General features: G+C 51.8%; 10 protein-coding genes across 10 annotated transcripts; 6 read left to right on the top strand and 4 right to left on the bottom strand.

Annotated features, from left to right (window-relative positions):
- Positions 1–160: 160 nt before the first annotated feature.
- Positions 161–3,344, top strand: N7510_002352 (putative AP-3 complex subunit delta; the record flags this gene model as incomplete). The annotated part of the gene is made up of 6 exons (XM_056974279.1): positions 161–177; positions 264–385; positions 439–635; positions 686–1,069; positions 1,122–1,350; positions 1,402–3,344. 6 exons carry the CDS (start codon positions 161–163, stop codon positions 3,342–3,344), a joined length of 2,892 nt encoding a protein of 963 aa, XP_056839396.1.
- Positions 3,345–3,443: 99 nt separating this feature from the next.
- On the bottom strand, positions 3,444–3,800 carry N7510_002351 (RAMP4 family protein; the record flags this gene model as incomplete). The annotated part of the gene is made up of 2 exons (XM_056974278.1): positions 3,444–3,550; positions 3,617–3,800. 2 exons carry the CDS (start codon positions 3,798–3,800, stop codon positions 3,444–3,446), a joined length of 291 nt encoding a protein of 96 aa, XP_056839395.1.
- Positions 3,801–6,944: 3,144 nt separating this feature from the next.
- On the top strand, positions 6,945–8,669 carry N7510_002350 (glycoside hydrolase; the record flags this gene model as incomplete). Its single annotated transcript, XM_056974277.1, has 1 exon — positions 6,945–8,669. The coding sequence occupies one exon, from the start codon at positions 6,945–6,947 to the stop codon at positions 8,667–8,669; it is 1,725 nt and encodes a 574-aa protein (XP_056839394.1).
- Positions 8,670–9,851: 1,182 nt separating this feature from the next.
- On the top strand, positions 9,852–11,740 carry N7510_002349 (uncharacterized protein; the record flags this gene model as incomplete). Its single annotated transcript, XM_056974276.1, has 2 exons — positions 9,852–10,703; positions 10,784–11,740. The coding sequence occupies 2 exons, from the start codon at positions 9,852–9,854 to the stop codon at positions 11,738–11,740; spliced, it is 1,809 nt and encodes a 602-aa protein (XP_056839393.1).
- Positions 11,741–12,512: 772 nt separating this feature from the next.
- Positions 12,513–12,866, top strand: N7510_002348 (uncharacterized protein; the record flags this gene model as incomplete). Its single annotated transcript, XM_056974275.1, has 3 exons — positions 12,513–12,551; positions 12,608–12,627; positions 12,692–12,866. 3 exons carry the CDS (start codon positions 12,513–12,515, stop codon positions 12,864–12,866), a joined length of 234 nt encoding a protein of 77 aa, XP_056839392.1.
- On the bottom strand, positions 12,849–14,031 carry N7510_002347 (S-methyl-5-thioribose-1-phosphate isomerase; the record flags this gene model as incomplete). The annotated part of the gene is made up of 2 exons (XM_056974274.1): positions 12,849–13,461; positions 13,511–14,031. 2 exons carry the CDS (start codon positions 14,029–14,031, stop codon positions 12,849–12,851), a joined length of 1,134 nt encoding a protein of 377 aa, XP_056839391.1.
- Positions 14,032–14,190: 159 nt separating this feature from the next.
- N7510_002346 (U4/U6-U5 snRNP complex subunit LSM6) lies at positions 14,191–14,543 on the bottom strand (the record flags this gene model as incomplete). The annotated part of the gene is made up of 3 exons (XM_056974273.1): positions 14,191–14,213; positions 14,268–14,381; positions 14,438–14,543. The coding sequence occupies 3 exons, from the start codon at positions 14,541–14,543 to the stop codon at positions 14,191–14,193; spliced, it is 243 nt and encodes an 80-aa protein (XP_056839390.1).
- Positions 14,544–14,737: 194 nt separating this feature from the next.
- On the top strand, positions 14,738–15,985 carry N7510_002345 (small ubiquitin-related modifier domain-containing protein; the record flags this gene model as incomplete). The annotated part of the gene is made up of 1 exon (XM_056974272.1): positions 14,738–15,985. The coding sequence occupies one exon, from the start codon at positions 14,738–14,740 to the stop codon at positions 15,983–15,985; it is 1,248 nt and encodes a 415-aa protein (XP_056839389.1).
- Positions 15,986–16,219: 234 nt separating this feature from the next.
- On the top strand, positions 16,220–16,771 carry N7510_002344 (RNA methylation protein TRM112; the record flags this gene model as incomplete). Its single annotated transcript, XM_056974271.1, has 3 exons — positions 16,220–16,405; positions 16,499–16,688; positions 16,767–16,771. The coding sequence occupies 3 exons, from the start codon at positions 16,220–16,222 to the stop codon at positions 16,769–16,771; spliced, it is 381 nt and encodes a 126-aa protein (XP_056839388.1).
- A 442-nt stretch (positions 16,772–17,213) lies between these two features.
- On the bottom strand, positions 17,214–20,855 carry set1 (histone methyltransferase SET1; the record flags this gene model as incomplete). The annotated part of the gene is made up of 2 exons (XM_056974270.1): positions 17,214–17,317; positions 17,381–20,855. 2 exons carry the CDS (start codon positions 20,853–20,855, stop codon positions 17,214–17,216), a joined length of 3,579 nt encoding a protein of 1,192 aa, XP_056839387.1.
- Positions 20,856–21,036: the final 181 nt, after the last annotated feature.

Below are 21,036 nucleotides of genomic sequence, written 5' to 3'. Positions count from 1 at the left end.
TTCAGTGGAGGAAATACAAAAGGATGGGGTGACAGCTCACGGGGTCCACGGATGATAGCAGACAGTCCCGTGACCAAGCCTTATCTAGTCCCTCCCCACGATCGTCATTCTTGTCTTCTCCAACTCACTGACGGACTTGGTTCAGTCCAGTCGATAGAGCATGGTCTCCCCCGAATAGTGAAACAGATGCATTGACTGCCCTCCCGCCACCATGTCCGTCCAATTCCTCCCCAATCTATCCATCGTACCCCCACTCATCCAAGCAGGTTCGAGAAGTCTCTCTACGACCTCATCAAGGGTCTGCGCAATCACAAAGGCGGCGAAGATGAGTACATCCAAGCCTGCCTGCGGGAGTGCAAGGTGGAGATCAAAACACAGGACATGGGTAGGCCCGGCCTCTCGCGCATCATTCACATCGCCCGCTAACATTGGGCGCAGACAAGAAAGCTACGGCCCTCCTGAAGCTCATATACTTGGAAATGTTTGGGTATGACATGTCGTGGGCATCCTTTCACGTCCTAGAGGTCATGTCGTCGGCCAAATACCTTCCGAAACGCGTCGGCTATCTTGGAGCCGTACAGAGCTTTCGCCCGGATACAGAGGTTCTGATGCTGGCAACAAATTTGCTGAAGAAGGTGGGTGTTGTCCAACGCGGGTTCGCGCGGCCCCGTCTGACCAACTGCAGGACATTGCCTCCGCCAGCATCCCCAACATGTCGCTACCCTTGATCACATTACCCCATTTCAGCACGCCCTCGTTGGCCATGTCTGTGCTGTCGGACATCCTATCGCGCCTCTCCCATTCCAACCCCGTGGTGCGCAAGAAGACCATTGTCTGTCTCTATCGGCTTGCCTTGGTCTATCCAGAGGCCCTGAAACTGGCATGGCCCAAGATCAAGGATCGCCTCATGGATGACGAGGAGGATAGCAGTGTGACCTCGGCAGCGATTAATGTGGTCTGTGAGCTTGGCTGGCGGCGACCCCATGATTTCCTTCCCCTGGCCCCGAGATTTTTCGAGCTGCTTGTGGACAGTGGCAACAATTGGATGGCAATCAAAATCATTAAACTGGTTGGTTCTCTCGGATCTCTCTGAAGGAGTGCGGGTCTCTAATACTTTTCAGTTCGCAACGTTAACGCCACTCGAGCCGCGATTAACTCGCAAATTGTTGCGGCCGTTGACTAATATCATTCAGACCACGTCGGCCATGTCCCTCCTGTATGAGTGCATCAATGGCATTATCCAAGGCGGGATCCTGGATGGGGAAGACGGTCTCCAAGAACGCGACGATGTGGCCTCCCTGTGTGTAGGAAAGTTGAGGGGCATGATCGTGATGGATGCCGATCCCAATCGTGAGACTCTTGGGTTCATTCAAATCCGCCTAGGCTAACGCACAGCAATAGTCAAGTACGTCGCTCTGCTCGCATTAAACCGAATCGTCGCTACACACTCTGAATTAGTTGCCATGCAACAAGATGTCATTATGGATTGCCTGGATGACGCGGATATCTCTATTCGACTGCAGGCATTGGATCTAGCGGCAGGAATGGTCACAAGCGATACTCTACAGCCGGTGGTCAACCGCCTCGTAGATCAGTTACGGTTAGCCCCAAGCTCGACGTCGAGACCTTCATCGAGCCACATAGCGGAGGATCCAGATGATGACAGGAGGCTATCAGACCAAGTCTCATCTGCAATGTCGGCCGCCTTACCCAGCGACTATCGGATCGAGGTTCTACATCGAGTTCTGGACATGTGCTCGCACAATAACTACTCAGAAATTGTCGATTTCGAGTGGTACGTTGGCATTTTGGTGCAGCTGATTGGCCTGCTCCCACCTTCGGAACCCCAGGATCACTGGATGCAGACTCATCCCGACCCGGAGGCGACAACTCACTCAAGGACGGACGTTGCTTTCCGAATCGGGTCGGAGATTCGTAACCTCGCGGTTCGTGTGAGGGGGGTGCGGTTAGAAACCACCAGAGCTGCAGAGTCCCTCATTCTCATTGACAATCGATCAACGCTCTTCCCTGCCGGTTCAATCCTCGGCGATGGGGTTCTGGGCCCCGCTGCGTGGGTAGTGGGCGAATTTGCAGACTATCTCTCTTCTCCTAGTCGATGTCTCCAGTCCTTGATTGACATGTCTCATGCCACGCTACCTGCGAGAACCCTTTCCCTCTTCCTACAGGCGATACCAAAGGTATTAGTACAAGTGAGCCGAAGTGGTCAGCAAGGAGCTCCCTCGTGGAGAAGCGAGATATCGCTCCTGTTGGCCCGGGTGGTGGAATTTCTCGACGCATTGGCCGCTCACCCAGATCTAGATGTTCAAGAGCGCGCCATTGAGTTCTTGGAGATCCTCCGCCTAGCCGCCGAGGCAATGCAATCGGGGGGGGAAGATATGCCGTTCCTTCTGGCCTCGGTTATCCCGAGCCTGTTCACGGGTCTCGAACTGAACCCCGTTGCGAGCACTGCCCAGAAGAAGGTTATCCTTCCCGACAGTCTCCGTCTAGATGAGGCATTCAATGACAATTTGCCGACCCTTCTCCACGACCGGGATTATATATCTCTCGAAACCAGCGACCCCGATATCTTCCAGGATTTTTACTATGTGCCAGATCGCACCCTGATCTCTCATAAACCGTCTCACGATGTTACGCCAGCTGATGTGCCACTCAATCCATCATATCAGAACTTCCCGGATACAGGCGACATGGAGAGGCGACGAGTTGAGCGCCGGGAACGTTTCAGGGATGACCCCTTCTACATTGCTCCCTCTGATGCGTCGTCGGGCGGTTCAACGCCGTTCCATGAGATTCTCAATACCTCGAATGGCGATGGCTTGGATATCGACTCCATCCCCATTGTTGACCTGAAGTTAGGGGATGAATCTTCCGCCCCACCAGGTCAAGCGCCACGCCGGGACCGACGACCCCGTCCTCGGAAGATGGAAGTCGCCGGGGACGAAACATTTGGAACGGAGGATCTGTCTGGCGGGGATGCTACATTCGGGACCGCTGGCAGGTCTACGGGGCAGACTCGCTCTCTCCTCCAGGTGGACTCGAGTGGACTCGGGCAGCTTTCATTCGCCGGCAATGACCAGGCACAGTCCCACCTGTCCGCAGACGAGGGAGAGACTGAGATGATCAAGGCCATGCAGCGCGTGGAGGAGGTGCGTCTGCGGATGCAGCGAGCATCTGAGCGGATCCAGCTCGAGGGCACGCCCGCCGAGGGAACGCTGGTGAAGAGGAAGAAGAAGAAGAAGAAGAAGAAGGATGGCGCAGAGTCCGTAGAGACATCTGGCCCAAAGAAAAAGAAGAAGGGCTCGGCCACGTCTCCGACCGGTTGAAAGCCTCTGTTGTGATTATTTGGTACAAGGAATTATACATCTCGTAGACCCATCCATCTTGAAGCCATCGACCCGCCATCCCGTCCTGCTTCTCCTTCCCTATCCTGTGATTCGCGAAACCATCGATGTCACGTACGACCAGATCTCGGGGACGACCCGCAGGAGCTCCAGGAGGAGTCCGCCGCAGACCACAAAGGCGAGGAGGACTGGAGGGTATCATTTCTTAGCACGCTGGTTGTTTCTGTTTCTGGTCGCGATAGGGGAACACATACCAACCCAGGTGGTGGAAACGGGGGCCTTGGAGTTCTGCTTGGGCTTGGTCTTGGTCACTGGCTTGCCGCGCTTTGCGGCCTCGTTCTTTGCGTATCGCTCGTTCGCACGCCGTTGTTGGGGTGTTTGTGCCTGGTTGTGGTTAGGACAGGGGCTCAGGAAGGAAAGGGAGCTTCGACGGACCATGTTTGCGGTTGATGGTGGGAGCTGAGGAGCGCGGAACGGGGGTCCAGGTGGTTAGTTGGCTGGCTGTATACAAGTCCGTCCTAGTCGGGCGGGCGGTGTGAGCTAAGGCCACGTTGGGTTTCTTCACCCCATGCGGGGGTACACCTAGTACTTTGGCACTTAATAGATAATAAGGGAGTGAGTAACCTGCTTGAGTTATAGTGAAATTGTGGTTCTCTGATTGTTTCCTGATTCTCTTCAATGGGATCAAATCGAATGTTTTTTTTTTGGGAAAGGTGTAATTGGGATATGCATCCGAAGTATATATCTCCATGACAATTCGATATTGAAGTCTAAACCAACGATAGTTTGAAGAATTAGGTCAAACAGGCTTGCCAGCAGCCCATAGCGCATGGACAGGCATAGCTTTTTTTTCTACCACTCTCCTAGTGGCCCCCCTAGAGATAGACCACACTATCGTCAGTGCGCGAAACCACAACACTAGGTGACTGTTAATCGGTCGCCAAAAAAGGCTACCTTGGACGCCGTTTTCGACTCCCTTTTTACCAGAATCTTCATCATCCGTAAAGTCATGTGATACAGTTGAACTATATGCACTCAGGGCTGCTCAGAGCAGACGATCTGAGGTGACGTGTGTGCTTTCTATCTCTGATCCGCTCGTAGCGCTTAACACAAAATAGCACCGTCCTGTTGAGCGCAGTTCATTCTACCGTCAATTTCTCCGGTGCTTAAGGGTTCCTCAACCCCCAACCCCACCCAAAAACGTAGACTCAGCGCAGAATCACTCGCCTACAACGGCCGCTACCCCATTTCTGCCCTAGGATTTTTCCGGATGGCTGTTATTACTGTGTTATATCCTATCTGTTCCGTTGCCTTGCTCCATCCTCCTTTTATTCTTAGTTTCTGCACCTAGTTGCTTCCTACGGCTATGACTATCTTAAATAATTACATTCCACAAAGGAGAAGGAACAGGCGCCTAGCCTATAGTATTATCACCGGCGCTATCGGCGATTAGAGAAAGGCATTATCCTAAAACGGCATACTGTATCGACTAAAAACAACATCGGCTACATCAAGCAAAATTGGACCAGGTAGATAATTATCGCACTTTTTTTAGTCTTGTATTGAGAAAAGGCTAGACATTGCCTCTATCTAGAGGAAGACATTTTGAAGTTAGTTGAAGCAGCAAGGAAGGAGGACATCATGATGTTTCTGGAATGGATATTGGACTGAACTTGGGAACTGAAGCCCAAAAATCCCACCTAAGGTCGCAAGCTCGAAGCTCAATCAACTCCACCACACGCGGCCATCGTCAACTCCTCTCCCAGACCTCCTGTGCCAGAACCTACTAGCGAACCAAAGCAGTATGGATGATGAAAGTTCACCATCCGGATAGTCTCTGTTGCGCTCAAGCCATGCTTGCTTGCTTGTAGGGTGACGTTACATCCTACAAGGATAAGGAAGGTCTTTTGCTTTGCATTCAGATGGACCACTATTGGAGCCATAAGTTTTCTAGTGGTTGCTAGCCAAAGTTATGGTTTTCCTCATAGTATTATTGATTCGGCCTCAAACAGTCCTTTTCGAGCATGTTGGACATAGCTGTACTACGCAGCGCCTAGTACTAGTCAATAGAGATCAAATATGAGGCCTGACTCTATAACGTGACAGGTGCCTAATCTTCAATTCCGTGGAAACAGCAATTTAACCAGAGTTTGTTGAAGTGGCCCGTGTTAAAACAGGTAAGAATCGGCGTTGTTCCGAAATTATACTCCAAACGTTGTCCGGCCACACTGCTTCTCTCCCCAGCGGGGAAACCCCTAACCATCAAGGATCTAGTATATTTTGGGAGAACAAGAATCAGAAGAAGAGAAAGGAAGATACGAGTCCTTAAGGGACTCGGATCCAGAGAGTGTAAGAGTTCGGTCATGAGGCAGCTCGTTGGGGAAGAACTAAAGGGATAACCACGGGACATCTCCAATAAAAAAGCTTAGCGGACCTCCAACTTCCCCACCCTTCAAGCTTCGGCAATATGTGCGGAGTAAACCCGGTCGGGTTGAATCCATTTCTTGTTGTTTCTCGTTTGTTCCCCCGGTGAGTCTACGTGGCACCGCCAAAGTCTCCGACCTTCTCCTACACTCCGCCGACATACACTGCTTTTCCCGGAATTTCGAAATCATGATAACCATAGATCAGAAGCCTGCAACTCTTTTTATTACATTGGATCCTTTCCACATAGGGAATATAACCAGAACTAGCAGCTATTGAACCTGCAATTTAGGGATATAGATGCAAATTTAGAATATTGTGACACGCAGAATGTTTTGTAAGCGGGAATGAGACAGAAACCTTTTGCGGTCCCACTGTACGGTCTAGAGCTGTTGACGATACGATATCGGCACTATTCTTCTATAATGTCAATCGGGATCGTCAATTTGAAGGTATGCCGATGTCGTATCGGCAATCGGCATCAGCAAATCTAGGAGCTCTATATACATACCCCATACGAAGTATATATCCGCCGTTATCCGAATTCGCCCTCGGGGTAGTCTCCTCATTCAGTTCCCACCCCCATCTCCTCACCGAGACGGACGGGACCTGTCCCCGAGTATTATTGTGTGGGGAATTCGGTATTTTATATTGAATTCTCCCGGTGGGCCTGATGCTAGGCAACATCTTGTGCCGAACCCGGGCGTCGAACCGGATCGGTAACTCGGAAGCTAATACTCCTTAGGCATTGGCCGCTGCTGGCATCCCACACCTTGACGGTGTTATCGTATGCAGCCGAGACGAGGAGCTTAGAACCATGGGAGAAGGTGACGGAGAGGACCGAGTGGCAGTCCGCACACAACCAAGCCCATGAACCTTGAACAATAGATGTGCAGTCACCGAGCCGGAGCCAATTGAAGTCTACGACTTGGAAAAATATCCGAGTTTAGCCTGACGTTCACGATGACCTGCCTTTTTAGGCCTCCAAACAACTTCTCCACAAACGATCCAAGCGTTGCTACAGAACCATTCAGAGAACAGTGGGACTCGCGAAGACTCCGAGTCAAATGGAGGCCTATAAAGAGACGGATGTACCTGTCTGGAGTCGAAATAGAATTTTAGTAAAGTTTGTGTCTAATCCTACGTTCTTTGCCTGTCATGGCGAGGTCAACTTTCTCTCTCCTTTTCGTTTCGTTTCTCGCGCAGCTTTCAGCAACGTCTGCCACAGATGCTGCAAAGGCAAGCCCCGTAACTGAACGTGCAGGCACGCCTACCGATTACTCCTCAGAAGCATGGTCCAGTCTCTGGTACCAGGTTGGACCGGTCAGTCCTCCTCCTTTTACCACTACAGTGGTCCCAACGCCGGAACCATCGCACCCGGCGCCGCCATTTTATCTGAACACTGGCTCGACGTTCACGCAGGGCAACTTGAGCACCTACCAGCTGCCCAAGGATTTCGTATGGGGCGTTGCATCCGCCTCCTACCAAGTTGAGGGTGCAGTGATGAACGAGGGCCGTGGGCCCACGATTTGGGATCTTCTCACCCATCGTGTGCCCGGATGGGTTTCCGATGGCACGACTGGAGATATTACCGATTTGTTCTACTACATGTACCCCCAGGATATCGCTCGCATGCAATCTTTCGGTATTCCCTACTTCTACCTCACCATTGCCTGGAGTCGTATTTTCCCCTTCGGAAAGGGTTACATCAACGAGGAGGGCCTGAAGCATTATGATGATGTGCTTCAGAAATTGGTCGATGCCGGCATTAAGCCCATCGTTGCCCTTTACCACTGGGATACTCCCCTGGCCCTGATGAACGAATACAATGGCTGGGTTTCAGAGGACATCGTCGATGACTTTTTGGCCTATGCGAAGGTTGTCATGGCTCGCTGGGACAAGTACGTCCCCATCTGGATCACCATCAACGAGCCTCAGGTGTACTGTGGTGACGGCCAAGGATACGCTGGATACCCAGAGGGCTACTGGCCTCAGTACAACATCACTGGTGAACGTGCCGTCTACTACTGCGGTCACTACAGTCTGCTCGCCCACGCCACAGTTGTTGACTGGTACAAGAACGACTTCAAGGGCCAGGGCCGTGTCACCTTTAAGAACTCCGGAAGCATGTTGCTACCCAACACCACGTCCACTGAAGACGCTGCCGCTGTTAAGAGAGGCTTCGATTTCGACCTGGGTTGGTTCAACGACCCCGTCTGGACTACCGGTGACTACCCGGCCTCCATGAGGGAGACCTTGGGTGACATGTTGCCAATGTTCACCCATGAGCAGTCGCGCATGTTGCTTGGATCTTGCGACTTCTTTGCCATTGACGGCTACTCGACTAGTTTCGCCGGCGCCGTGCCCAACGGCGTTGCTGCATGCCAGGCCAACTCGTCCGACCCCAACTGGCCCTTGTGCGTTCTGGAGTCCCAGACGACAGCCGATGGCTGGGACATCGGCTTTACGGCCGGCAATGCCGCCAACGCCGGCTGGCTCAAGTCCGTGCCTCAGGGTGTTCGCATGTTGCTGAACTGGATCCAAGACACCTACACCGGTCCCAAGGGCAAGGACATTGTTCTGACCGAGTTCGGTTTCGCCGAGCCTTTCGAGGACGACCTTACCGAGGAACCTGACCGCCGCTACGACCAGCTGCGCCTTGACTACTTCGTCAGCTACCTCAACGCGCTGCTGCAGGCCAAGGTCGAGGATGGTGTCAATGTCACCGGTTCCATTGCCTGGGGTATCTACGACAACTTCGAGTGGCAGAATGGTCTGAGTACCCAGTTCGGCCTGCAGAACGTGAACTACACTACTCTTGAGCGGTACCCCGAGGCGTCGTTGTTCGCTTTCACCGACTTCTTCAAGCAGCATGGTCTCTAGATTCGCTCTGGTGAATTACCGGAGTCCTTGCCTCCCCGGACATCTAGCAGGTCTGGGAGGAGACCACGATGCAAGGGAAGCTTTGTATTTACATGGGATTGAGTACTGAACATATAGAATTGAGGGTTAGATTCACATAGGATTGAATATAGAATTAAGTATAAACCGAGCATTGAATCAAGCATATAATCAAACGTAAATCGACGTGGAACCGTATAGAATCTTTCTCCACATTGATCATTTTGTGAGGGTGTTAAATGGTGAGTTGCGATATGCGTAGAGAGTGATCAAGTTGAAATTAGAGGAGCTAGTCATCGCCTAGTTCGACAGTGCAAAATATAGGCACTAGACACAACACTCTTCCGATACTCCGGCGGGGTGGTAGGCTTAGAAGGAAGAAAAAAAAACATGCTTCGACGCGGATTTGAACCGCGGATCTTTGCATATCATTCATTAACTGGAAGAGTTAACTACAAGTGCAACGCGTTACCACTGCGCCACCGAAGCAGTCTCTAAGGATAATTTTCAAATAATAGCTGTGATATTCTGAACGAAATAAATCGGATTTCTCATTTCTTGTTGAATGTAGTAGTTTTGGCGGTAAAATGTGTAACCCAAATAAGAAACCGAGATAGATACCAGACTTGGGGCCGGGTATTCCGTAAACTAAGCTCTTCAATTCGATGAGATACTGATCTTTCGTGGTCTGTAAAAGATTGGCCCGATATCATATGAGGTGTCACTGTGTTCCCCGCCAGTCTGTCCATCTCGGGTCGGTGGCTAGGAAGTGGGGAACAATGGCTTTCGCGAATACGAGAAACACCCCAGTGTTAAATTCAAGCTCCGCCTTCGCACGGCGACAAAATCCTCTCAGTCAATAACGGAGTATCGAAATCTCCAGTTGACGCCTGATATCAACAAATTGCTAAAAGATTAAACTGAACAGTGGCAAGATGGGTGAGTTCGAATCTCAACTTCCAAAACCCGCGGGACATGGAAACTGATGAATGAATGTTCCATCAATATAGGTTACTGGGAGGTTAGGATTATCTAGCTATCTCTTCTTGTTCGCGGGCATGAAGGTGATTTTTATTTTTATTTTATTTTGATCTAACTGATGTGGGCTGGATGTAGGTACCATGCCAGTTCTGCGGAGTCAGCTTCAATATCAAGCGGATTAGGATGAAAGACGAGCCGAGGTCGGCGGCCATGATGAGCGGTCTCAGAAATCAGTGGGTTCAGGGGCGTCAATTCCATAGGGATAAGGAACAAAAACAATTCGAACGTTCGCAACGTGATGGCGACGATGATGAGGAAGAGGAGGAAGGAGAGGAGGAGGACGAAGATAAAGATGAGCAAAGAAGTTGCTCATCGTCGACGGGCTGCGGCATGGTGTTCCGACCGGATCCCTTAGGTCGCTGGTGGGAGGATCCTGCAGAATTTTGGCTGTATGAAGATGATCCCGAAGGAGGGATCCTCGCCGATGACCCTAGTTACGAATATCAAAGTGATCCGGACCACGAGATCCTCGAGTACAGCTCAGACGCCAGTGGAGATGGTGACGACATGAGAATCGACGAGTGTGAGCCAGCCGAGGTCCAAGAGTGGCTTTTCAAAGTAACAGGCCCAGATCCCCCGGAATTTGATACAGAATTTCTGCCTCTAGATTCACCATTAGGCGCGCCGCTATACTCTAGAACCGGCCGAGTACACACGGTCAATCCGGCCGCTTTCGACAAGACACTCCGCCTCGAGCATGTTGGGGGTCTGGGCTGCCGACATTATGAGGCGTATATTGGAAAGAATATTTCCATCGAGGAGATGAGAGGCTGCCATACGGTCCATGGCATTCTTTGGAAGAAACCAGGCTTGAAACCTCGGTCTGATGACCTCGAGTTTGAGCGTGGAAGCAACTATTTTCTGACTGGTATTGCTGAAAAGATGCCGCCATCAGGGTCCTGGTTGGACTTCTACCCTGTTCGGTACGGTGCGGATAACGATATCGAAGCTGAAACGAATTTCGTTCTTGAGACGGTGAGTTCCTCATCCTATCCTGATTATGCTTTGTTATCTTTAGCTTCGTGTGCTTATCTACATCAATTGCTTGGAAACAGACCCAAGAGCAGCTGAGAAGCATCGCGCTCCCATTCCATCCAACTTGCTTCGAGCTTTATATCCAGGCCACGCGCCTGTGTAATGACCGTGTCGACCTCGACACCTTGGTCCATATTAGAGACCAGGCTTGTATTGAACGGAAGAAGTTTCCTGTGAAATATAATCAGGATGTCGTGGACGCAACAGACCAGGTATGGCGACACAAGGAAGCGCATGAATATCTCGTTGCAAATCCAATATTTGTCCCTGGTCTTCGGGCCATTCTGGATTCAGCTGTCACCACTGATGAAAGCTTCAGCGTGCATAAGAGCGCCTTTGAGAAAAGGCCACAACATGACCGCCTCTCGCCACAAGATCCTTTTCTAGCTTTACCTCCTGAAATCATCCTAAGTATTTCCAGCCGCCTCAACTCTTCTGAGGTGGCTAGCCTTCGACTTTCCTCCCGTGCATTCACGCACCTTCCGATCTCGTTATTTCGTCATTTTATCCTTGACGAGATGCCCTGGCTATATGAAGCATGGTCCCCCGAGACAAAACCCTACTACTGGGCAACCGTCATAGCTCGTGATTTACTTGATGAGAAACAAGAACGTGCAAAATTTAATCGGGATCTCGAGCAACGGCGTGAGATCATTCGTGATCACGAGCCAGAGATTTATGACGAATTTGTCTCAAATGAGCCGGAATGGGAATCGCCGGGGCGCCCTGGGTGGCAGGAGATCCTAGACACGGGACCGATCACTCTACCGCACAATGAAACAAATTGGTATAAAGTGTTTTGTGGTATCAGATCGAACTGGAGCTCGTTGAAAGGACTGCGAAACCGCGAGCGAATTTGGAAAAATGTGAAACAGGTTGTGGATGCGATTAAGAAGGCCCGTGACGGCCTCAACTTTTACTTGGACGACGATGACAACAATAAGGATAAAGATGAGGGTGCTGACAATGGTAACTAGAGTAAATTTGGTGATAGGACGTTTCTGGAGACGGTCTTTCTCGCGCTGGCTGCGTCCTCATCCCCAGATTTAATATTGGACTGTATTTGAAGCGTTTGTCAGTGGACAGCGGACATGAGTGGTATAGGTCGACTATAAATTGTCAGTATACTGGTCTCCAGATATTTTATCCAACAACCGATGGGGATAACCTCATGGCGCATCAATCCGTAACATAAAACACCCTATATCTAAAGGATATAGTAGATGTGATGAATGTAGAGGCATGTAGATTAGAATAATAGCGTTTTCGGCGCATAATTGATCAAAACGGGGGGTTAGATGGCTACTATGGCTATCTAGGACTAGTAGTCGATATTTATCCCTAGGGTGCCGACGCGTAAGCTAAAATATAATAGCGCCTAGTACGATTATCAAACTCTCGAGGCTGACCGCTCCGGGGCCTTGATTTAACTATAGCGTTGATGTAGAAGCGTTGTTTTATACTAAGTTGATACGTTCAAATTGCCATCTAAATGGATTTGAAACAATCATGATTTACCTATGCAAGTAAATGGACTTCCTAAATTATCAGCCGTCATCGATTTCCTTCTATAAATCTTACTTTTCCGTTTCGGTAGTTATAGGTCGACTATAAAACAATTTTTGACTGTAAATTTACTGTCCCAGCTGCATGGATTACCTAATCCCAGCTGATCGGTCACACCTGCCCGCTTCGTGCCTCTTCATTTCTCTTCTCAACCAACCCCATGCCGCGAGCAGCACCGTGACAATGCCAGAAGACGACCTCTCCAGCGTTGATATTGCCCAAGTGAGTCAATAACCCCAGTTGACGAAAAAAATATACACAACTAAACGTATCCAAAGACGCTTGCAGACCTTGCCCGGTATATATACCGATGTCTATTATCTCGATCTATGGTTTGCATTTCCTGACTTCAAACTTGGCAGGGGCGAAATGACCGCGTCCGCTCTCGAGAGCCACCTCAACGAACTAGAAGGCAAGGTCGAGGAACTCCTAGCAGGATTCGAACGCCACGACCCGAGCACCGACAACCCCGAATCCAAGGCAGGAGACCACAGTACCAAACAAGAACCCAAAAATGACTCAACGAGTGCCAAATAACCCGTCCATATGATACTGCCCGTCCGTATCCTTCTCCACCACCCCTACCTCGGTGATGATTCCGTCGATCAGAGCCGCCGGAGTAATATCGAAGGCCGGGTTCCAGACGTCAATCCCCGGCGCAGCGACGCGGATCGTCTCCAGCGCGCCGCTTGTCCCGAAATCCTCGCGGGGCCCCCTGATGCTGGTCACCTCTGCCCCGGGGCGTTGTTCAATAATGATATCGTTGCCGGATTTTGTGGCCAGATCGATGGTTGTCCGCGGTGCGGCGACCAGGAACTTAACCCCATGATGCTTTGCTAAAACCGCCAAGCCATATGTACCAATTTTATTTGCCGTGTCTCCGTTGGCCGCCACTCGGTCGGCGCCGACTACGATAGCACTCACGCCAGCATCGCCTGCCAGTAGAGCTGCTGCCATCGAATCCGTAACCAGCGTAGCGGGGATGTTGTCATGGACCAACTCGAAGGCTGTCAAGCGAGATCCCTGGTTGTAAGGTCGTGTCTCTGTGCAATAGGCCCGGCGCAAGACGTTTTTCGACGCCAATGAACGGATCACGCCCAATGCGGTTCCATAGCCCGATGTAGCGAGAGAACTGCCTCCTGGTTAGCCTGTGTTTCGGGACACTTTAAATCAGTTCTTACCCCGTGTTGCAATGGGTCAGAATGGCAACTGTCGGACTACCAGCACTCGCATGGGTCATGATCCAACCCGCTCCATGCTCTCCGATCCGTTGGTTATCCTCCAGATCTTTCCCGAGCATCTCCTCCGCCGCCCGGATAAAAGCTGTCGCAACAGCATGGCCGGTCGAAGCAGGCTGCTGAGCCTGGTCAGTGATCACCGTCTCCAGCTTGCGAACAGCGTCACTCAAGTTGACTGCCGTTGGCCGGCTGGTGACCAAATATTGCAATTTCTCCGATATAAAATGCCGGGCCTCCTGGGCCTCTGCTGGAACGTCACCGGTGGCCATCAGGGTGGTCAGCTCCGAGGCGAGGGCTAGCATGGCTACGATGGCAATGGCGGGAGCACCGCGCACTTGCATCTTCTTGATGGCGTGCCAGCCATCCTCGGCCGTTCGGACGGGGAAGTATTTCTCGACGAAGGGAAGTTGTAGCTGATCGAGGATCTCGAGGCGACCCTCGCTGTACTTGATTGCCTGCAACATAGTGTGGGATGGGAGTGGGAAACTTTTTTCTGGAGAAGAAGTTTGCCCCTCCGAATATCTAGATTACGATGACTAACCATGTACAACGTGATGGAAGCAAGGATTATAATTCGTAACTCTCTCTTTCTCTTTTTTCTCTTAGAACAACTGATTCCCTATTCAACTGGAAGAGATGTAAAGCACTGCAAATTCAGGAGTCAGCCCAGCACCAGTTCCAGGCCAGTCGCAAAACATACCGTTGTTCCCCCGGACAAAGGCGTCGCCGTATTTGCGTCGCAGCTTCCCATTCACGAATTCTTCTGTCTTCTCCAAGGCGATATTCATATAGCCATCGACAGATTGTAACTCGCCTACCAAATATCATCAGTATCACACGCAGAGAGCCAGAGGAGCCATTCTGCACTACCTTTGTAGACCACACCCGAGTTCAATTTCACAATCACTGGCGCGCCGATGATTTCGCCCAGGAATGCCGACGGGTCTTTCCCCTCGGAGGAAGGGCCATTCTCCATGATGGCGAGCAGGCAAAGTAGAGGTGATGAGTGGGATTTGCCTGGAGAGGGAGGGAGACCAGCGTGGGAGAGCAGAACGAGAGATCGGAAGAGGACGAGCGGTGGAGAGGGCGGTGAAGGCGGGTCATTTGGAGAGGGACCCCTTAGTCATGGATAGCCATTGCGATCGTCTTCCTCTCACCACAATAATTGCAATGCCATCGTTCTTCAACAGACCCTCCTGGGCATCGAAACAGACAGGCGATGCCAACCCGGAGTTTTATCGTCGATCGGGCCAAACATATTCGGACATTGTCGCGGCGAATCGAGAAGCGCACGAGAAGCACCATGAATCATCTGTAGATGACGGGCGCGGGCACAAACGGCTTCGTCTTTCGGATGCCGCGGAAGAAGAGCGCAGTCCAGAAGACTCCGGCGCTGATGGAGCTGACAGTGCACAGCATGGACCAGGCGATCTCCCTGAACCTTCACGCTCGCCATCGCATCCTCACAACAAACCCCATACTGAGTTGCTGGAAATTACTGACTCCGATGGGGAGAGCGCGCCCGCAGACTCGCCTGAAGGCGACCTCCCTGCAAACAATACTCCAGAAGTGGACCGCCCGAGGGCTCTAGAATCTCACGATGATTCGACTGCCCGCTCTACTACAATTCTTGAAACAGAGAGCGGCGCACATGACTCAATGAATAAAAATGTCCAACGCCCTTTGGATACGGCAATTATCTCGCCACATCCTCCACCATTGATCCCCCCAGCAGAGAAGGAACTACCCGCACGAAAGCCAGAAAGGCCGGCAATACCAGAACCAGCGGCAAAGCCCGAACCAACTGTGCAAATCCTGATTTCATCAGACATCATCAACACGAAGCCGCTGCTTGTTCATCGCAAGATGTCCCAAGGACTGCGGGAAGTGCGATTAGCATGGTGTAAGCGCCAAAACTTCACAGAAGATATGCAGTCGTCTGTGTATTTGACCTGGAAGGGTCGGAGACTATTCGACGTAACTACCTGCAACAGCCTGGGGCTCAATATGGACCACAGCACGATTCCTGAGATGGACGATGAAGTACCGTCCAGTCCAGCTGAACTAAAAATTCATATGAAGGCGGTTTCCGATACTCTTCCCACAGGCAATCCATCTGGGTCTTCTCCCGATACGGGCACGAGCAAGAAGTCACCGCCCCGCGATGAGGAGGATGCGCAGGCGCAACCGATTCGGATCGTCCTGCGAAGCCCCGGGATGAATGACTTCCGGATCAAAGCGAGGCTGAAAACACCAGTGTCCCGCTTAATTTCGGCTTTTCGAGACAAACACGACGTTCCCAGCGACGCAGACGTGGCCCTGGTCTTCGATGGGGACCGGCTGGATCCTGATACCTGTCTCGAAGACTATGATATTGACGACCTGGATTTGGTTGACGTGCAGATTAAAACCCGGTGATAATAAATAATAACCTAATATGCTCTTTCTAGTTTCCTCTAACTTCAAGTATGTAGTTAGGGTAACTTGTAGATCAACCCCTTTATCGATAAGCTAAGATAACATACATCACATGACCATCCCTCTATTTTTTTCTGCCCGAACAACTCCTAAACGCAAACTGGGACATGTCATTAATTGCACCGCTTGACCACAGGAGCTTCTGCTGAGCGGAAGCCCGCGCCCACAATAGCAATGAAAGTCATAACGGCCAACTTCGTGACATGCGCGGTGAAGGAGTGCAAGACCACGCAGACGTCGTTTCCGCTACACTTTCACGACGCCGAGCTGGAGCAGCAGGAGCTGGACTTCCAGCCGGAATTTATTCGCAATATCCTTCCTCGCGTTGACTGGGAGGCGCTGCGGGTTACCGCCACTGAGGTATTTTTCCCTTCCACCCTTTGTGTCTACCATGATGTACATATCCATTACCGAATGAATGAGTGCTGACCGGGCTTGTTGGTTGGTCTTTAGCTCGGATTCCCCAGTATTCCCGACTCCAAACCCGAAGGCGAGGCACTCGACAATGAGCAGACCCTGAGAGACTTGCATCGCCTGCTTCTGGAGACGCATGTCGTCGAGGGTAAATTGGTCTGCGGGAATTGCGGACACCAGTATATGATCAAGGAGGGCATTGCCAACTTTCTCCTTCCCAGCCATCTGGGTAAGATCGATTCCATCCCACTACATACTGCAGATGGAAGAAAATAAAGAGGAAACTTGCTAACGCGCCCCGTTGTAGTCTAAGGATGTTGATATTGATATTGATATCGAGTGCTGGTCGGCAAGACTATCGCACCAAGGATGCGCACCTTGGGGAAGCACGGGGACTGAGAGAGACTCCCAGTGAATCTGAGAAGGCGAGAACTACAGATCTTCTTTAGGGTCTGCATTCGGAATACACGCCAGGGTAGAGGGTTGGGCGGATACTCGAGCCCGGGACAGATTTACAATTGATTGGTGTTTTGCCTGGCGAATGAAAGAAGTCCTCTAATAGAAATCCACACCATATCGATTGACGACTGAAATTTCTAGGATTGGTAGTTATTGTACATGAGGGGGTGGTAGTAGTAATTCGAGGAGATAAACCATCGATGCTAATCGAGTCAAAAACAAGAAAAACGCCAGCCAGCCAGGCCGATCAAACGCCATGCACTGGATGTGCTAAATGCGAACTGAAGATAACCGCTTAATTGAGAAAGCCCTTGCAGCCCGTGGAACCGCAGAGACAGGGGATTCGGTCGTCGCTGTCCCATTCTCGCTCGAATTTGTAGTCGTAGGTGAGTTCCTCATCTATTGTCACTGTTAGTGAGAACGTCCAAAGCTTTAGTCAACAGAGGGGGCAGCTCCGCTTACCTCGTTCGATGTCCCGGAGCGCATAGATGACAATCCGCTTGCTGCCATCCGCCTTGATGATCTTGGCGGTGCAATTCGGTGTGCAGCTGTGGTTGATAAACCGGGCAATGCCTCCTCGCTTGGTCGCGTCGATGACGGTGTTTTCGTCGATACGGAAGAGATAGCTGCTGCCAATGCCACTCTTCAGATACCGGCGTTCTCGCATATCTGCGACCTGCTGGCGCACCTTTTCTCCCACATACTCGATGATCATGTCGTTGGCGGTGATGTTCTCTTCGGCATACAAACCCCAGTTGTGAATGGCAGACCGGGCAAAACGAACGGGCTTCTTTCGCTTCTTCAGCTGGTTAAACCGAAGAACGTCACCCTCGCCGCTAGACAGCGGGAGAGCCTGCTTTTGAGCATTGATGTCGGCGATGAGTCGGCGGTTGTTAACACGCGTCGACCTTGACGTGGATTTTGAGATGGTCTTGGCAGCAGCAATCCTCGCCGCCTCGGCTGCGGCGGTCTGGGGATCCGCCTTTGCCTTTTCCTCGCGCTCTTCGCGCGCTTTCTGGACCTTGATGCGATGCGGCAAGTACTTTGACTTCTCGGAATTGAGGATCCTCTTGCGCCCTTCAGTCCGAGCAGCGCCAGAAGCATTCGGAACGTAGTAGCCCAAGATGCCGAGTGTGTCGTATGTCGGACCTTTCTCCTCGAGTCGATTGAGCGCTTTGATCTCCTTCTGCCTCCATGCCCATCCAGCAAGGTTCCCAACACTAGATTGCCATTGCTCTGGCATGATCTCACGAAGGAACCGTAGATCTTCATCATCCTTGATCAGATGTTGCCATCCATCCAGATCCATCACAATGTTTTCATCATCTTCCACTGTGGCGCGCGGCTTCTCCTTGGACACACCCCAGTGGATTTCGGCTCTCGGTTCGTCAACGAATTCTTCCTCGGCAGGCAGTTCGATATCTTTGTCAGGCAACAAATCAGAGTATACTTTCTCTGATTGCTTGTCGTGGATAGCCAGCTTAGCCCCAGGACCTTCAGCGTCCGCAGTTGTTTCAGAGATTTGGTCTGTGGGTTTGCGGTCCGCTACTTCCGAAGAGTCGATGCCAAAGAGTTCATCGTCTTGTCTCTGCCGTTTCCGTGTTGCGTGTTCTCCGGTCAATCGTTTCCTCTTACGGGACTGGGGAGAGAGACTCAGATTCTTGTCCACTTCATTTTCAATTGCTTGAGACGGCTCCAAGCCATCCGAGTGATATTCCTCATCCTGTTCAGATTCAGACGAGATTGAACTTGCACGGCTCAATGGCCGACTTTCTTGTTCTTCCGTATCCCGAGTCCGAGGTGTCCGTTGCTCGTCATCGGAATCCTCATCATCATGCAACTGCGCAAGGCGGTGGTACAGAGGCCGAACCTCTCGTCTTCGCAATGGCTGCCTGCGCCGTTCATCGAGGAAGGCCGCTCCTGCGTGATCAAGGCCTTGGGCTTTCCGGATACGAGGGAGTGCAAGGACATTGAGGCCCGACGTCCCCAGTGGGTTTCGTCCAGCGGATAGTTCAGACCTAGTATCCGGGGTCCCAACGCTACTGTCGATATCAATGCGGAACATGGACCGTTTCGGGCCTTCTGGGTCTGCGATTCCCAGTTTCTCTCTTTTCGCAGCATGCCTGCTCGGATCGAGATAGTCGTACAATGCAGGACCCGCGATGCGTGACTTGACATCCTCCAAAAGCTTGTCTCGAAGATCGCGAATGATGATTGAAAGCACTTCTCGACAAGGATCCAGGTCAATGGCACGTAGCTTCTTCTCTTCTTCTAGGTCCAGTTCGTTTTCCTTGCGTGTCCGTTCCTTTTCGGCTTTTTCGCGCTGCTCAGCTCGAAGCCGTTCGGGGCTAGGACTGCGCTCATAGTTCGGGTTGCCATATGGTTGGCTCTCCATATTCATGATATAGGTGAACAGAGGTTTCATGTGGCTTAACCGAAAGCACCGCTCCGTCTCCTGCTCACCTCGTCGTGAATTCTCGAAGATAATATAGTATCCGGTCAGGTCACATCGGATATCCTTGTATCCAAAGAGCTTGAGTCGCTTTCTCAAGTGTGGGATCGTGGTACTGAGGACTGGCACATAGCAATGAGCAATGAAAATGTAAGGTTCACGCTTGATTTGGCTCAAGATGGGCACATCCTCGACCAGTGATAGCGCGGCAGGGGATCGAACGCTAGCCCTTGGCCCCTCGGGGATCGTGACTCCAGGCCGCATGGCCGATCGACCGGAAGGACCTTTGGGCGCGGTCGGTGGCGGTTCATTATTCTTGGTCTGAAGATCTGGTTTTGTGTCCGGGGTTGGTGCAGGGGTGGTTTTGGAGGCCAGTCGCTGAGATTCAACTGCCTTTGACGCCATTCGCTCCGAAACCGCGCCATTCCGATCCAACTCCACTCGAATCCGACGGGTTCCAATGCGTTGCTCTTTCTTGCACTCGTAATAAGCACGCCGTGCGGCGCTGGAGGCCGACACTGGACCTGAACCCCGGAAGGAGGCGGCGTCTTTGTATTTGATGGAACAAATTCCCAGAAACCGACCGGTGATTGGATCTGTGCGATTGTTCATTTCCGAAATGTCACCGAAGCTCGAGAAGAGGGCGCTGATGGGGGCGACTGGGGTCAGAGGATCGAAGCCGGTTACCACCACTTGGACTGGGGGCCCAGGACCGATACTCGTTGCGGCATCGTAGGGCCATAGTTTTAGGGTGTAGGGAGTCGGTCGGTATTTTGTTTTTTGCTTGCAACCTGATCCGCGTGTATAGTTGGAGATGGCTAGGCGCGGGTCCAGTGGAGGGGCGTCTTGACCGCTCGCAAGGATATCCACGTATTCTGGCTTCCTGCGCCTCTCCTTGGACGATGACCGTTTATCTAAATCTGGGTCATAGACAGCCTTGCAACCCTTGATAACGGTCTCATGAGGACGGATCTGCGACTGGGGTGTGGGAGGCGTGTGAACGGGGGTGATGGAGGATTTTGAGATTTCCGGATTCGATCCCCGGCCCAAGTCAGGCGAGCGCTCGCCAGCTCCCTTCAATTGAGATGGGCTGGCAGCTTTGCGAGGGGGTGACGACTCGGCATTGGTGAGTGGTGTCAGGGTATCAATATGCGACGAATGAAGATTCGTCGTGGGCGCCGTTGACGGTGCGGAGACCCCCTCAGAGGCTTTTTGAGAGGAAGAAAAACTCACTGCATCCATTTCCGGCGCGACGGTCGACGTTTGAGGCGGCTCCCCGTCTCCCGAGATGGCCTCGTCGGTGCTGGTGCTGCTGGTGCCGGGGATGTCGGACGCCGGGAGGAGGTTGGCGGCAGTGGCCTCGGAGATCTGGTCGCCATCGCCAGGCACTTTCTCGCGACGATCCTGGGATCGGACGCGCTTCCGCTGCAGCACAGAAGGGGCGGTTGGAAAAAAGTCCGCAAAGCCAGCCGAGGCGCGTGACATCGTTTCGAGATGGCTACACGCCAGAGACGACCGTGGCGCGACCACAAGGCAGCATCCTTGGTGGAGCGGCGAACAGACCGACCGGGGGGGACAGATGACGGTCTGGGTCTGGAAGGGCTGAGAGTAAGGTCGGAGGGGGAGAGGGTGAAAGGGACCAGAAAGGAGACAAAGACGCGATCGG

Source organism: Penicillium lagena (assembly GCF_028827675.1).
Source record: "Penicillium lagena strain IBT 129212 chromosome Unknown utg000001l_segment0_segment0, whole genome shotgun sequence".
Taxonomy (NCBI): Eukaryota; Fungi; Ascomycota; class Eurotiomycetes; order Eurotiales; family Aspergillaceae; genus Penicillium; species Penicillium lagena.
The sequence above is the reverse complement of the archived record's forward strand: the minus strand, read 5'-3'. Positions and strand labels throughout refer to the sequence as shown.